Here is a 17,553-nt window from a genome sequence, read left to right as displayed (position 1 = left end):
GACGGGAAATCTGCCTTGCGCCACGGCGCATGTTCTAAAAGGGTTGAGTTTATTTTCTTAATGAGTTATAGGTGTGTTTTGAGAATAAACCAATTAGAATCTCATCTCCCATTCCCTTTAAGAGTCAGCTGCGTCGCGCCAAGAGCGCATTCGCTATTTACAGGACGCAAAGTAAGTCTAAGTGGAAAAAAATGAGCATTTCACAAGCAATCAGTTAACAGTTTTTTTAACAGAAAACTGTTAAACAGAGCATCTACTGCGTGAAAATGAGAGATAATGGATCACTTTCACTTTCGCTCTTGGATAGGGAAACCTTTACGATTCAAAACTATTTCTAAATTCAGTTCTAATTTCCAGCAAACGAATAAATGAATAATAATAGCAAAATGTGCTCAAAAACCTGAGTTATATCCTAAAACACATGCTGTGCCCCATATGGTCTAAAACCTGACAGGTGGGCAAATCTAAGCTTGTTTTTAATAAAACTAATATAAATATGGATATAATGAATAATACTGCTAATAATAATAACATTATACAAAAGCAAATTGTTATGAATGAACTGAAAAAGCCTCCCGAGATGAAGAAGACATAAAAGCAGTGATTTTTCATATTTATGTAGGCTAGAAAATAATATGTTTTGTAATATTTTAATCCTTTATATTTATATCCTATATCTATTCTTATTATATCCTATTTATATCCTTAATATTTAAATTTTTTCATATGTAAAGATATTTGCCTATTGCTCTCTTGTGCGTATTAAGCAGTGTGTAAGCGAGACGCAACTCTGCGCCGGAGTTTAGACCGGGTTTGTTTTGGTCTAATGAAAAATCTATTATAGTTTCTCAAAATAGCAACACGCCAGCAGTGCGCCTCAGAACGCCTTCCTTTTTAGACCAGAACACCTATGGGCGCACAAATGAGCGCTAATGCATTTGCTATTTAAACAGCGTAGCGCAACGCCTCAAAACGACTCTTGCGCCAAGCTGAAACTACCAAAAGACTACTGCGCCACGCCTTGCGCCACACTGCGCCGGGTGTATGATAGGGCCCTATAAGTCTGAACAGCATGAAATTCCATCAGTCTTCAAAGATTTCCCAGTATTTTTTGGTGCAAAGCAAACACTACCAGATTACTATGGTATAAATACAGCACTACAACATACAAAAGAGAGATTAATAAAGAATGTCACTTACTTGGTCTGTAATGATTTCTTCAGCTGTAGTTTGAAACTATACTGAAAAATGCTGCCTTTCTCCCCAAATGACTAATCGTGCGGTCTCTGTCCCCATCTTGTGAAGGAACATCAATCGTCTTTGCTCTGCTCTGTATGACAGGCTGATGGCCGCCAAGGCTCTGAATCTCAGAAATTGATATAAATAATTTTAAAAATAGGCACTATCCTCATAAATAAACAGCATAGTTGCAATCTAAACAACTACATTTTTGCCTAAAAAGCCTCAAAAGTACATTATGTTGTCCAACAGCTGCAATATTTGTCAAACCATAGTCCTCTGCTTGCCACTCGTGTGGGCAGAGTAATACACAAGGATGAAGAGGCTGTACAAGTGCTGATATTACTTTAAAAACTCACGGCTATCAGCCAATCAGATTCGAGAACCAGACAGAACTGTTGCATGTAGGCCTTGTTCTTTATTTTATTATTTTGTAAAAATTCATTTGCTCTCATAAACTTTAATCAAATACAATAACCTTCCCTCCCCCTCAAAACGCCTCTCTCAGGTGAGTAGGCTTGACAAACCACCTGTAGAAACACTCTTCTTTCTATATTCACCAAACACTTTACTTGAAGTCCATCTTACAAGGAAACAAGGAAAATAAAGTTTACTTGTGAATGTACCACAACCTCAAACCTCTTCAACCTTAAATACCTATTTTGAACAATATTATGAGCAATATTGGTTTATCTTATGTAAAAAAGTACTAGTGTAGTCTGAATTAGGTTATGTGTATATTTAAGTATATGTATAGTTTGTAGTTAGTATTTTAGTTATGTGTAGGCCTAAAATTGCCCAAAAATAAATTAGTTACTAGAAATGAGTTGTTAAAAATGGTATGTTGAGTTTCAAAATATGTTATAAAATCTCTCTGTTATACAGCACTTTTGAAATTATTGAAAAATAATTTAAGTTTCACTTAAGAGGACTAATCATTTTGTCTTCAACTGTACAAGTAAACAAACTGTTCTAGTTTGACACACAAGAACAAGCCTCATTGGCTCTCTTGAGTTAAACAATCATGGTCTTCTATTTTTCTGGATTTAATGAGCTCTGTGTTTTATCACAAAAATGAAATCAGTCCATCATATAAAGGGATCATGTGTCTTTTAGAAGACTCTGGTTAAACCCCTCCATTAATAGAGATTTATTTGACGTGAAGTTTGCAGAGAGCTAGACTGAAAGTGTTTCTCTCTGTAGGGCTATTTGAGGCAGTGCCGAAAGAGGATCGACATGTTCAATGATGACCAGCTGAAAGTGATTTTTGGAAACATTGAGGATATCTACAGGTTTCAAATGGGATTCGTGCGGGACTTGGAGAAACAGTACAATATTGAGGAACCCCATCTCAGTGAAATTGGGCCATGTTTTTTGGAACATGTAAGTACATTGCCTTATGATTGGTGACCCGGGACCAAAAAATCTGTACATTTATGTAAATTGAAACATCTGAAAGTTGAATAAATATGCTTTCCACTAGAGCTGTGAACCTACACTGGTCTCACGGTTCAGTTTGGTTAGGATTATCATGCCATCGATTCGGTTAAATTTTATATCTCGTTGCATCACGGTGTATTGTCAATGCTTTCCATACACCGTTTTCTTCACATCAATTCTTGTGTTAAAATGTATTAATATATTTATTTTTATATACTATTTGTAATACAATTTTGTCCTTTAATAAAAGCAGTCAGATATATAAACTGTACCTTTTAACAACACGAGCATTTATAGGAATTAATATAAACAAATATAAATATCCCGCTCACTTTCTGATCCTTGTCTACCAAGTCCCCTTTGATTGATCACACCCTCAACAGAAAGGGCTGCGATTGGCTCTTACTGGCGCTCTTCGATAAGTGACACTGATAAACGGCAGCGGCGAGCACAGCTGATCCATGATAGACACGGTGGAGAAAATTCTGCAGACACACGCTCGTGTCTGTATCCAGAAGTATCAACAAAGAGCTTAGAGGCGACACTCAATAGAACGTTCCATTGCAACAGCAGAGCCCAGCAAAAGCCCTGGATTCTGCCATTTTGTAGTGAAAGCGGTCACTGTCCATTGGATCTTCTTGCTGTCGCGATGGCAAGCAGCTGCTTTATTTTTTTTTTTTTATTAAAAAAGCGCATTAAAGCTGAGATACAACCTGAAAGACGACAATACAACACTTACTATGACAATTATAAGCATTTTTAATAGTTTATTTTACAGACTCATAATATGCTGTTGTTCTATTGGAATTTTCATTCCAAAATGGCCGCCCGCCATCTAGTGGCTGCTTCCCAATTTGCACTAGTGTCGCCTCTTGGTGATTCTATGCTCTTTGGTATCACTGTAACGGCTGAGAGGTGAGGAAAAGTCACGCCAGCAGCAGGTCAAATGGGCCACATTGAGAAAGAGAGAGAGAGAGAGATGGAGTTTACTTTCATTCTCTCAATCGTAGTGAAATATCGGCTTCTGCTGTAAGTGTCAGTGAAAGACTGTCCAGCAAACACACACGCAGTGAAATTGTTCACAGTTTCTGCGTTTTTAAATAGTTGGAGTGTTGTAAATACTTACGCTTGCCTCCCTCGCCATAGTAAGCTACGGAGACATAGCGCATATGAGATAAATGACGTCAGTGCGTAATAAACGGTTGTGATTATTACTGAACCGATACCAAATTGTCTGCGTCTGCATCACATTTTTTCATGCAAATTCTATTGTTTTACACACACACACACACACAACAAAAAAAATGTCCAATATTAGTTTTGGTAAAAAACATGCAGTTGTTTTCCATATTAATTGAATTATATGTAAACTGTACATATAGGGCCAATGTTTCCTTTACAAATATTATTGAGAAAATGCAATATTCTATTCTCAAACATAAAACCACTTAGCTAACATGAACTCTAATCTCTTAGGCTATTTATTAAGAAATAAAAAAAAATCCTACTTATTATTATTATTAAGTGGGATATATATATATATATATGTCATCATATACAGTACAGATACACTTTTTAATAAACAACCCACTATATTAACGTATGCTATGTATTTTTGTTTTTACAAGCTTTAGAGGCATAATGTAAATTCCGCTTATATAATAAGTCACAGTTAGCTTTCATCATAAGCCATGGCTGTGTTAAAAAATCCCATTAATGTTTTCAAAGTGCACTGTGAATGGAACTCAACTGTTAGTATGAAGATTGCTAAAACTGAACTGTAAAAATACTTTAAAAGCAAATTACACGTAAGAGAGATGATTTTTTTCTTTTTTAATCATTCTAAGTTTAAATGTTGGAACATTCAAAAGGAATCCGCTTGTTAGGTGTGACATCACTCGAAGCGGCTTCCAATTGCTCTATCAAACTGTATAGGAAGACTCAACAAATGGAAATAATAAACATTTACTAAGTGTTGTAACACTTTCGAAAATCGCGATCGCTATACATATCCATGTATCTGATGACCAGAAAGTGATTATTTTTTATTTATTATTTGCTAAAACTTTGGTATTTGTGAAACAACAATCCCAAAGACTGATTTTGTATAAAATACACTTTAATGTGTGATAGCACCAAAAAGTGGCCATAAACGAATATTTTCTCAATTTAAATGAGTAGCGGCTTGGACCAGGAAACAGTATTCCACACGTCACCGATACGTCATGACTTAACAAGTGGATAGGGCATAGAAGGGATAACGGGGAACACAACCAGGAACTATGCTTCTAACTACAGCTCTAGAGGTGTAGTTGCAAGCGCACAAGATTGCGATGCAGTCTGCGAACTATTTTGTTAACGTACTATGGTTTTTGGAAACGCACCCCTGATCGATAATAGTTGTGTATGTATATCCATGTATTAGCTATTCAGACCTTTGAACTGACTCCTGTTAAAGCTATTTTTATTTTATCTCTTTTCAATACAGCAAGATGGTTTCTGGATCTATTCCGAGTATTGCAACAACCATCTAGATGCCTGCATGGAGCTCTCCAAGCTAATGAAGGATGGACGCTATCAGCACTTTTTTGAAGCCTGTCGTCTCCTCCAGCAGATGATTGACATTGCCATTGATGGCTTCCTCCTCACGCCTGTGCAGAAGATATGCAAATATCCTCTACAGCTTGCGGAGTTACTCAAGTACACGGCACAGGAGCATAGGTAACACGCACACACATATATATAAACACAGTGCCTAGTGACCTGAGGCTAATGTTCAGGCTAAAGCAGAATGTTACAAGTGCTTTCAATCAAACAGACATATAACCTTCTGGCAATATGATTTTGTGAATATCTGGAAATATCAGGATTTTGAATGTGTACTGCTGTAAATTTAATTCACAGTTACAGACAAAACACAATCTGACTAAACTAATAGCATTAATATAAGAGTTTTCCCCATTTTTATGATATACCTTAAATACAAAATAGTGTAACCCCTTATAGAAATAGTCACCCAAAAATGAAAATTACCCATATAATTTATTTACCCTCAAGCCATCTTTGGTGTATGTGACTTTTTTCCTTCATACGAACAAAGTCATCCTCACTCTAGAGAATGATGTTGGTTAGTGGCTTTTATTTTGAAGCTACTTAAAAGCACATACAGTTGAAGTCAGAATTATTAGCCTGTTTATTTTTTGTCCCCTAATTTCTGTTTAAAGGATAGAAGATTTTTTCAACACATTTCTAATCATAGTAGTTTTAATAACTCATTTCTAATAACAGATTTATTTTATCTTTGCCATGATGACAGTAAATAATATTTGACTAGATATTTTTAAGACACTTCTATACAGCTTAAAGTGACATTTAAAGGCTTAACTAGGTTAATTAGGTTAACTAGGCAGGTTAGGGTAATTAGGCAAGGTATTGTATAATGATGGTTTGTTCTGTAGACTATCGAAAAAAAAATTTGCTTAAAGGGGCCAATAATTTTGACCTTAATGGCGTTTAACAAATTAATAACTGATAAATAAAAAATAAAAAAATTCAAAGGGAGACAAATAATTCTGACTTACACTGTAAATCTGTTGTAAAACTAACCCATGTGCCGTCAGTGGGTTAGCACATGTCTTTATGAAGTGAATTGATGTTTTCACAGAAACATTGAAAAAAATATATATTATAAACTAGAGCTAAAGATCTTTGCCAGGACCGGACGGGTTCGGGTGGGTTCAGGCTTAATGTCTGTCATTTTAGGGTGCTTTCACACCTGTTAATCGATTCAGTTGTTCCGAAACAGAGATTACAATTGTTACATTGTTGCTCTTTGCTCTTGGAGCGGTTCGCTTTCACACTTCAAAGTTTCTAATCGGACCAAAAGAGCTAAAACAAGTCACGTGCGAGTAAACTCTCCTCACATTGGTCAGAGTGTCAGGGTTTATTTTGCAGCGTCCCGCTAAGCTGTTAGGAGAGGTGGTGGTTTGGTGGTGATTGACAGGGTGCGCGCGTGTGACGTGTCTGAGGCGCGGTGGGGAGGGGTTTGGGTGCGCGACGTAGCCTATTTAAGGACCGGGAGGGAGACGCAAGATTACCGGGAGATCATCACTCATTTGCGGGCATCCGGAGACTCGCGAAACTTCCCGCCCTAATCATAATTCTCTCATCATATAGCCGTAAGCCTTATACATATCCATAAAACACTGTGATATAACCGCGCTCGGATCGGATCGCTTTCTTTGCAATCGATCCGCTCCAGGGTCAGTTTCAATCGAGCCGAGACCACCTCATTCAAGCGATCTCGGAGCGATTACTTTGGCGCGGAACAGAGCGCGATTGCCCTGTTAACATATGCCAATCGAACCGCGCTAACTGGGCAAATGAGATACGTTCCGAAACAAAAGTGTAGGTGTGAAAGCACCCTTAGACAGGGTCGGGCCGGGCTTGGCTTGTGTGGTAAATGAACAGTCATGTGATGCATTTTGATTAGCGTGAGAAAGTAATCAAATCATTTGTTACAACATTAAATCCCATCACTGCAAAGGTGAAACAAAAGATGACGGAGAAGTCAAAAAGAGCGAATTTTGACTGGTCAGGCCAACCGCCAGTTAAAAAAGAATAGTCATTCTATATATAAGTGGATATATCATCTATAATTTGCAACTCAAAAAGTGGAGTGATTGTTTAGGAGTTAAACTTTCCATTTAAGAACAATTTATGGGAATTATAGAAATTGATATATGAAAAAGGAACCTAATGCTGCATTTTCTTTAGCGGTGCAACCTACACTCTGGGAAATAAAGGGACAGGAACTGTCACTGGGGCAGTACCTTTTCAAAAGATACATGTTTGTACCCTAAGAGTCCACAATGGTACCTCAAAGGTGGTACATATTAGTACCCAACTGTACCTAAAAAGTACCTTTGAGGTACCATTGTTACAAATTGGTACCTTTTGAAAAGGTGCTGCCCCAGTGACAGTTTACGTAACTTTATTTCTGAGGGTGTAGATTTAACGTTTCTTTTACCGAGTATTACATTTTTGACCAGGTTTGGTAGATTTTTTTTTCCTACATATCATATTTTTTGTCCATTAATTAATTTACTAATCTGGTTTTGTTCACTGCCTCAACCTCTTTTTAGCTTGAAGTTATGAATTGCAGTTTCTCTGTATAATGTCTTTTGAATTTATTGTTACTCGACCCACTTAAGTGCCAAATATAAATATATATATATATATATATATATATATATATATATATATATATATATATATATATATATATATATATATATATATATATATATATATATAATTTTTTTTTTTTTTTTTTGCTAGGAGGAATTTGAAATGGAGAAATGATTCATGGTAGCCTGTGCTTTTGTATGATATTATCTTTGTAAGTTAGTCAGTAGTTCTGCCTTCCTAATGTACTTTGACACATTTCTTGTTGGTGACAAGATGTAACAGACAAAAAAAAACTGTGTAGCCTATGCCTGGCATTTATCACACAGAAAAATGCTTAAGCAAAGACTTTCATGAAAATGTCTTGGTTAAATGATCTGCTAGAACTTTCTAGAACTTCTGAACACCACCATCTGAACCCAAGATAACATGACAGGGGTTGTTATTGAGTTTCTTCAGCACACTCCAAGGCACAACTCATTCATAATGTAGGAAAGAAAGAGCCACAAGCTTCCCCGTTTGCAGAAAAGCTCACTTTTATTATTAATTCTTTGTTCTAGTTTCTCAGGAAGAGACTTTTCTGTTCTGTTAACCACATGGTGCTGAAACAATGCTTAATTCACAAACAATTTATGCAATATTCTAGTTTTCTGAATAAATTAAATTTGCAGCTTTCAGTGGAATCATGGTTAGATTGTGTTATGAACTCTGTGGTGTGTTGGGATAATTTGTGTTTGTAATGATCAGGGTGTTGGTCTGGCAATTTCATTGGTTCTTGACAACTATTTAAGCCATGGGTTGTGTTGTTGTGATGACTTTGCTGATATACTTAGTAAGTAAAGCACGCTTAATGGCATTTCTTGGTGTTTGCCTCGAAAATATATAACAAACTGGCGACGAGGAAAATTGTATCGATATGGCCCAAATCGGTAGATTAGATGTGTATAAACCAGAAAATTAGTCCTGGTCAGCATATATTGAGCAAGTGGAATTATTCACGATTGCTAAGTACTCTTTTTGATTCCCCATATGGGCTATTGCGGTATTTGGTTCAACCTTTATAGTCGAAGGATAAGACATTTAGAGAAATTGTCGAGATTCTGCAAGCACACTTTGGACCCAAACCGCTAATAATAGCTAAACGCTTCTGATTTCAGCACTGTATACTGAACTCAAACAATGTGCTTCAAAATGTGATTATGGTGCAAGTTTGGATGAAGAGTTGTGTGATCGTTTTGTTAGCAGAATATAGAGTGAAGCATGCCAACGAAGATTGCTTTGAGAGGATGCGCTTACGTTTTGAAATAATCATTTGAAATAATCACTGTGTTTGGAATAATCACACAGCACGGCAGAATTAAATTAAAACACTTAAATATTTTCACAAACAACATCTCAGGAGATCACAGGAGAGGTAGACATTAAATGGTTAGTTCACTCAAAAATTAAAATTAGGTTATTATTTACTTACCCTCATATGGACTCTTTACAAGATTACAAAAAACATGAACATTTATTTATATGTATTCACCATAGACTGTAAAAGATATGGACATTAAATCCATGACGTCACTCATCGGTTTCTGAAGAGCACAAATGAAGCTACAAGTGGGCGTGGCCATTTTGTTTGTGCTTCATCGAGCCGACCCCGCGTAACCAAAATGGGCAAAGAGGTAGAGTGTGGGCGGAGCTACAGATACCTGCAAGCATTTTGCTTATAAGTTTTTCTTTGTCAGAAACGCTTAATACTTCATTACCTGCGACTTGTTTGTGTTCTAACCGCATGTGCTTGGTTGTATACTAAATCAATATAGAATTTAGTCTTTTAAAACGCTGTTGAAATACATTAAGCCACTAAGCAATGATCTAATGACATTTTTTATAGGAGGAAAACACGAATTACTTTCAAATACTTTAAGGGTTGGTCCATTACGATATCGTATTTGAAACTTTAGTTGATGTGTAATGTAGCTGTGTGAAAATAAACAACATCTCTGAATGTAAGACGCTCAAAGTCTAATACAAAGGGAGACATTGGCTTTTACAGAGTTAGCTTAGCGAAGCCTACGGCGAATCAAGTTTGGGGACTACAAAAAAATACATCCGGGTTAATGATGTCATAAACTTTTAAATTTAAACTTTTTAAAAACTTTTTATTTACACGCACACATCCTGTGCAGTGAAGGGGTGTGGCCATAGGAGCTATATTGTTATGGGATGCTTCCTGGTGATGCGGAGCTGATCTGTGAATTACAGCACATTAGGTTAGCTGACTTGAGGGCGGACCTTTCAGAGGAACTATGAAATATAACAGTCATTTTACATGTTAGCTAAGTAGCTGTATATAATCAAAGGAGGATATATGAAAAAATAACGTGATTTTCTACAAACGAAGCATGAGCACACATGCACCCCATAAACACTACCAAGCCTTAAAAATACACTATGGAACACCCCTTTTAAATATAGTCTGTGTTAGTAAATGCAAGGCTATTATGAAATCCATGTATATCACTGTACGACAATATTTCAGATGACTGTTCAGAATTTTCAAGAATAAAAAATTCACTCACTTGGGGAATGGAGGCCACTTGAATGGTTTGTGAGCATAATTAAGTACACACAGCATGCCATATTATCTGGTAATTGTAAGAAATAATTCCAAAAGGCAGCTGACTATATAAAGCCACTTAAAACAAAACAAAAGTTCAATGTATATGCAGAGTTCAGCAGCTAATCAGCCGGAATCAGTTGAGGTGACGTGAGGGCAACCAAGTGTGCACACCTCAAGTGGCCACGCCTTTAATTATGCAGTCTTAATATAAATAAAACGAATGGGCTATAAAAAAATTCACCCCCTCAAGGGTAATATTAGCTATATGCACCAAAACCATCTTTTGTACCAGGCTGTAAACGCGTTTATATCAGCTGTAAAAATGGCCAATTTAGCATGTCAGTGAACATCTGGAGTTTCTGGAACCAGCCCCCAAAGGCCAGTCAATGAATTGCAGTTTTGTTACTTTCCTATTAGCTTCGCAGGGGAGAGTTGCTGCTTGGTGTTTATGTATGCATCATATCATCTTTGCATCAAATTACAAAAATGAATATATATAAAATGGTGTGAGGCTTTTGTAATGCAGAGTGTATGGGGCAGGATATTTGCTTTCTTCTCACTTCTGGCTGTCGTTATCAGTCACACTTTTTTTTTTCTTTTTCTGAAAGTCTTGATAACACCATCGTGGAAGTTTTCTTTTATTGTTTCAGTAAATAGGATTGTAAAAATAATTAATCTCTGATTCACTGCACCGTAAGTTTACCCAACTCTATGCTGCTGAGAAACCTGGAAATGTGGAAAGCGTCCATTGTTCCAAACCCAAACATTCCAAAAAAAAGCCATGTGCAGTAGTTTTTGTGAATGCGCACTCTATACTGACACTGAGGAAAATAAACTGTCATTATTTTTGTTTAATGTGCACACAAAGATATTTTCATAGTAGATTAATAATATTTCCATTGAACTGCTAAAGGCATATATTTTGTTTTAATTATGTTTTTGGTGCCTTTCTGGACTTTAAATGACTGTTGCTATCTATTGAAAATGAGAGAGCTTTCAGATTTTGTCTAAAATGTCTTAATTTGTGTTCCGAAAAAGATCTCAGGGGTTTGGAGCCACATAATGCTGATTAACTGTTGACAGAATGTTCATTTTTGGGTGAACTATCCTTTTAACCACTTATATAAATGCTGGGTTCCATTTGGAAGGGCTCATCTCTATGCACTAATCTCTTCGGAGGGTCCATCTGAAAGCATTAGACCATAGGGACGATTCCTTCCAAACCGAATGCATTGTGTGACACCAAACAGCTTCCTTTCTCAAAGGATCATGGCAGAAGTGTCCATCAGATATATCCTTTAAAAGCCAGTTTTGAGCACTTCAGTTTGAAGCAACACTTTAATATGGTGGCCATGATGTTTTCAATTCAAAGTGCCCTTCAGAAGGCATATTTGCTAGCATATATACCCCCATTTATTTCCCATTTGGAACTAACAAATAGACATCAAACTGACCAAAAAAAAAAAAACAGATAATAACAGGAGCTATGCTGTATATTATTAATAAACACAACTAGAAAGGGAGCTCCTCATGTAACCATGGAAACCAACTAACATCTGAATACCACCGATTAGTAATACTATCTTGCTTTGTGCATGTCTGTAATGCGTTTTTACGGATCAACTGTTAGTGTAATGATGCCAATGAAGCCAAATGCAGCTTTTATTAGAATAGAAAAACAGGCAAGGTTTAAACAGGAACAGGCGATAGCATGTAGATAATCCAAAGAGTAATTGGTGTAAAAGGCAGGTGGTTGAGGCAGGCAGCAAAACAAAAACAAACATAAAACAAACAATGGTTAAAACATGGTTAGACCAAACAAGGAAACACTTGGTAATGCTCACTGCAGGGAAACAAAACTCAGCCAGGATGTGTGTGTGGAGTCTTTATAGTGCATGTGAGTCCTGATCAGCTTTAGCTGTGTGTATGTAATCAAGGCGTGACCTGAAACTGGTGTGGTGCTGCGAGGTATGATGGGATATGTAGTTTGGGTAAATGACAGGGACTGTTGTCCAGTGATCTGCAAGGGCTAAGTGCTGATTTATACTTCTGTGTCAAGCGCACACGTATGCTACGGCACAGCCTACGCGTGGACGCATAGCCCTTGCCGTGGCCGTTCGGCGTCTCTGATGTGCACCTCTCAAAAAATGTAACTACTCGTCGCAACAACGCATAGCGCAAGCTCTGTGATTGGCCGGCTTGGTAGCACTGACAAGTGTGGGCAGGACCGAGAGCTGAAGGAGCTCCAGATGAAAAGTTTTGTTTTGTTTTTACCTTATGATTAAAGTTGTTACTCGTCTGCCGGTTCCTGCCTTAAAATGAGCGAGTTTAAACCACTTGTACATTAAGGAAGCGTTCCGAAAAAATCAAAACACCAGCGAAGAAACTCTACACAGACGAACATAAACACCTCACTGCCAACAAGCGTTTCAGAAGTGTTATTGCAAAGCAACAGAAACAGCGCACAGAAGTATGAATGCACAGCTACGTGCGTTGCATGCGTCGTGGGTCACGCCGGTCACTTGACGCAGAAGTATAAACCAGGATAATACTGATGCTGTAAAACAGTGGTTCATCTTTTAATTCTTTCCAGTTAAAGAACACTCCATATTTTCAAATAAAATGTTTGGTCTTATTTTTATCTAGTTGTGTTTGTAGATTGCAGCACATGACCAATCCCATTTTGTGAGTTTTTTATGTATATTTACTGTCTGTGGGTGTCGTGTTTTTGTCCACTGCAGTGATTACCGCTATGTGGCCGCAGCTCTTGCTGTCATGAGGAACGTCACCCAACAAATCAATGAGCGCAAAAGAAGACTGGAGAACATCGACAAGATTGCACAATGGCAAGCTTCGGTGCTGGACTGGGAGGTGTGTTTAATTAAGTTAATTATGATTTAATTAACTCATTGGGTCACATTTGTTCAAATTTAATTAGACTGAACTTTTTTACATCATACAGATACATCTCAAAGTTCTTTTTTAAATGAAAAAAGAAACTTTCTCATATTCTAGATTCATTGGACACACGAAGTGAAACATTTTAATGATTACAACTTAATGTAAAATGATCCGTAGCAGTTTTGTGGTTTGAGATTCACGTTTTTTGTTATGAGACCTTGGACTTTTGATTTTATTGACATTATTAGTTTGAAGCAATGTATTGTCTGAGCTGGTGGTGTAAATTATGGTAAAAAAAAACTGGTAATCAACTTGCAATGGCAGCACGATGGTGCAGTGGGTAGCACTGTCGCCTTATAGCAAGAAGGTCGCTGGTTTGAGCCCTGGCTTGGCCAGTTGGCGTTTCTGTGTGGAGTTTGCATGTTCTCCTCATGATCATGTGGGTTTCCTACAGGTGCTCCAGTTTCCCCCACACTCCAAAGAAATGCGGTACAGGTGCATTGAATAAGCTAAATTGGTAGTAGTGTATGTATGTGGGTGTTTCCTAGTGTTGGGTTGCAGCTGGAAGAGCATCCGCTGCTTAAAACATGTGCTGGATAAGTTGGCAGTTCATTCCACTGTGGTGACCCCTGATTAATAAAGGGACTACGCTGAAAAGAAAATAAATGAATGAATGAACTGCCAGTACTTTTTCTTTTATTTTATGGACTTAATTCCCTCTATAGTATTTCTTATAAAATATGATGTAAAATAAAAACTACTAAAATGTCAAAAATGTAAAGAAAAGAGTACAAATTTAAACATCATAAGTTGATAGGGCAGAGTTCAAGGTCCCATAATGCAATTCATAACAGATTAAAAAAAACAGAAAACTACATAAATAAACTCTTAATGGATAATTATGGAGAAAACTTAAGAATGAGTTTCTAAAAAATAATATTTTCTCTAAGATTAATCAAAATCAGATTTCCAAAAATGTTCAAGATTCCCAAATTATGCGCTAAATAATTGGTTGGTGTCCCTTTTTTGTCCATGATTTACTGCTTCAGTGCAGTGTGGCAGTATCCACCTTGTGGCTCGTTTCCACTGACTGGTACAGTATGGTTTGGTTCGGGTCAATATGGGTCACCTTTATCAGGCTTGCGTTTCCATTACCAAGGGTACCCTTTTGGTGGGCATCGTGTATGACAAAAAGTTTCAGTCATCGTCATTTTCGCTCAAGAAATTGTCTACAGTAAAGCTGTACGGGTCGCAATTCACTCTTGCATTTGTCAGTTTCTGACAGGATCAGGTTTCAAAAGCACGTCAATAATTCAAGTGCACATTATTATCATCAGCTCAAGAAGTCAGATATAGACGCGCAACAAGAGCAAGCAAGAAAGCGAAACTACTCGCGCTTCAGTCTGGCTCGTAAAAAAGTAAGGGGCACAGGGTAAATCTGCTCTTCTTTGTGGCTGTTCATCAACACGCCGACTAGAAGGTTTGTTTAAGCCTGGGTCGACCTTGGCTCATTATGATATGTTTATATATTTACGCTGTAAAAGATCTCTCAGCTGTGTATTTTAAACATGGCGGCTCTTTTGTTTTTCATTCTTGTTCCGTAAACGAATGATGTATTTCTGTAAACCAATAGCGTTCAGCTGTCTTCTAGCACCGCCATTATGGTACTATACAATGAGCATGCGGACATCTCAGGGCTGACAAAAAGAACTAAACCGACAAAGAAGGCTAAAACAAGAGGGCTTATGTACACTGAATATGTGGCTTTTGCTGCTTGTTCAAACTACTTATTTAAAATTAGTCAAAACAATACAATTTTATATTTTTTAGAGGGGGACAACTGTTATGTTCAATCCACTTAAACTTAGACTTAAAACTTAAAGTTAGCTTTATCGATTTTTGTTGACACAACATGAAGAAATTGACAAAGGGATAATAAGTTAATAGATAACAAGGGAGTGGAGACAATAAACAACCAAGGCAACTAACGAGGGTAACTACAGAAACATAAGAAAGCTAACATGACAGGGAATGACATGAATAAACTCAAGTGCAGGACAGAACTAAATACTAAGGCCGTTCTCACATTAAGCTATCTGAACCACACCCATGCCTGTTTCCCGGGTCGTTTGAGAAGTGTGAGGGCTCTGAATCGGATTCAGGCGTGGAAGAGGTGTGCCAGAGCGCGGTTCACTTGGGCTTTGGTGCGGTACGATTGTAGTGTGAGTGCAAAGCACTCCTGAGGCTAAAACTCAAGACGAGACATGACTTTTAAAGGACTGCTTCATTTGGATTTATTAATCATTCTTGCTCTTCAATGAACACCAACTGTCGTAGATTATTTAAGACACAAACCCCTCACTGCACAACAGCGGCACCTTCAGCAGACCTCCTAATTCCTGCAGCACCAAGGACTAAATATTTTACTGCGTGCCACCTCATATCGATTTAGCTAAAGCAAGTGTGCTTCGGCATGGTTCAAGGCAACTGTACATATTGTGAGTACGCCTTAAGACAAGACAGGGACTGTAAAAGGCTGGAGGTGATCAGCCTGTGGCAATGCTGAGGCATTATTGAAGTCCAGCCAGCTTGGATAGCGGCCTTCAGATCATCTGTATTGTTGGTCAGATGTTTCTCATTTTCATCTTGACAATCCACTACAAATTCTTTATAGGGTTCAGGTCAGGACAGTTGGCTGGCCACTCAAACACAATATTATTATGGGAATTATACACAAAATCAATCAAAGCTTTTGAAGGTTACCAAAAAATTTGGAATTTTTGATTAGTTTGTACATCAGTAACTTTTAATGCAGTGAATATGGAATATAAAAAGTTTGCTTTTTGTAAACTTTTTAAAGGAGATGATAAATATAAATCACAAATATATACAACATCCTCTTAGTTTTCAGATTTCACGCCAAAAGACTTTTTTGTAGGCATTGATATGTATGTTTGTGCCATTTTTTGTATGTGTGCGTGAAGCGTAGAACAAAGCATAGGCGCACTTTATCAAATTTGTATGGGTGGCGCTGTTGAACCTTTTAGCCACACCAAGTTCTGAAACCATATCAAACATCCATTTCTGCTACTTCTAGTGTGTATGCACCAGAGAAATTCTGAAAAAGAAGAGGAAAAAAAACAAGCAATTTCAATAAGGCCCATGCACAAAGTTCAACTGTCCAGAACAAAAACTAATTCTGATGACTACATTTTGTTTGTTTAATAATTCAGCTTAACCTTTTGCCTTGATTGCTGATGTTTTTTTTAGGGTGATGACATTCTGGACAGAAGTTCAGAGCTGATCTACACGGGTGAGATGTCCTGGATCTATCAGCCTTATGGCAGAAGTCAGCAGCGGGTCTTCTTCCTTTTTGATCATCAGCTGGTCTTGTGCAAAAAGGTACATGACATTGCTAAATACTGTATATAGTGAGGAATTAGTGTAAAATGTTTTATTTATGCTTATATCTTAATTTAATTTTATTAGATTTTCTTTTTTGTAGGTACAGTTGAAGACAAAATTATTAGCCCTCCTGTGATAGTTAAATTATTTTTCCAATATTTCCCATGTGCTGTTTAACAGAGATTTTTTCAACACATCTTCTTTTTAAATAATAGTTTTTGTCTTTGCCATCATAACAGTAAATAATAGTTTACTAGTTATTTTGCAACATGCTAGTAATGCGTTTAAGTGTAATTTAATGGCTTAAATTGGTTAATTACGTTAACAAGACAAGTTTGGTTAATTAGGCAAGTCACTGGACAACAGTGGTTTGTTCTGTAGCCAATCTAAACAACACTAATAATTTCTTAAGGCGACTAATTCTACTGACCTTGAACAATTTAAAATGTTTTATTTTTAAAATTCCACAAAAAAAAAACTAATGGAAATGGGACTTTCTCCAGAAGAAAAATACAAAAGAAAAATTATTTTAGTCTGTTATTCATCGCTTGGAAAATGGAATAAAACATAATTAAAAATCACACAGGAGGCCCAATAGTTTTGTCTTTAACTTTATTATTGTAACATACTAGTCGTGGATTAACGGAGGTGAGAATCCATGTGCAGTTTTTATTTAGCAGTTTATTTATAGCGCTGTTATTTCCGTCACTGGTTTATATTAATGTTCACTCTTTTGGACATTGTACATCACATTGGCCAAATGTGGA

General features: G+C 37.0%; 1 protein-coding gene across 16 annotated transcripts in view; it reads left to right on the top strand.

Annotated features, from left to right (window-relative positions):
• arhgef9b (Cdc42 guanine nucleotide exchange factor (GEF) 9b) overlaps positions 1–17,553 on the top strand; it is a 102,502-nt gene that overhangs the window by 68,099 nt on the left and 16,850 nt on the right. For 15 of the 16 annotated variants that reach the window (XR_012389532.1, XR_012389531.1, XR_012389535.1 and 12 more), the window contains 4 exons: positions 2,443–2,622; positions 5,168–5,400; positions 13,222–13,351; positions 16,652–16,783. Coding sequence is in view for 11 of the 16 variants with exons in the window: in XM_021481030.3 (XP_021336705.2) it covers positions 2,443–2,622; positions 5,168–5,400; positions 13,222–13,351; positions 16,652–16,783 (675 nt within the window). In the remaining 5 variants the exon portion in view is untranslated. Of the gene's footprint in view, positions 1–2,419; positions 2,623–5,167; positions 5,401–13,221; positions 13,352–16,651; positions 16,784–17,553 lie in introns of all 16 variants that reach the window. The other variant, XM_073921474.1, reaches the window with a different exon arrangement.

The sequence above is a fragment of the Danio rerio genome, chromosome 14 (assembly GCF_049306965.1).
Source record: "Danio rerio strain Tuebingen ecotype United States chromosome 14, GRCz12tu, whole genome shotgun sequence".
Taxonomy (NCBI): domain Eukaryota; kingdom Metazoa; phylum Chordata; class Actinopteri; order Cypriniformes; family Danionidae; genus Danio; species Danio rerio.
Note: the sequence above shows the minus strand (reverse complement) of the source record. Positions and strands in the feature narration are given on the sequence as shown.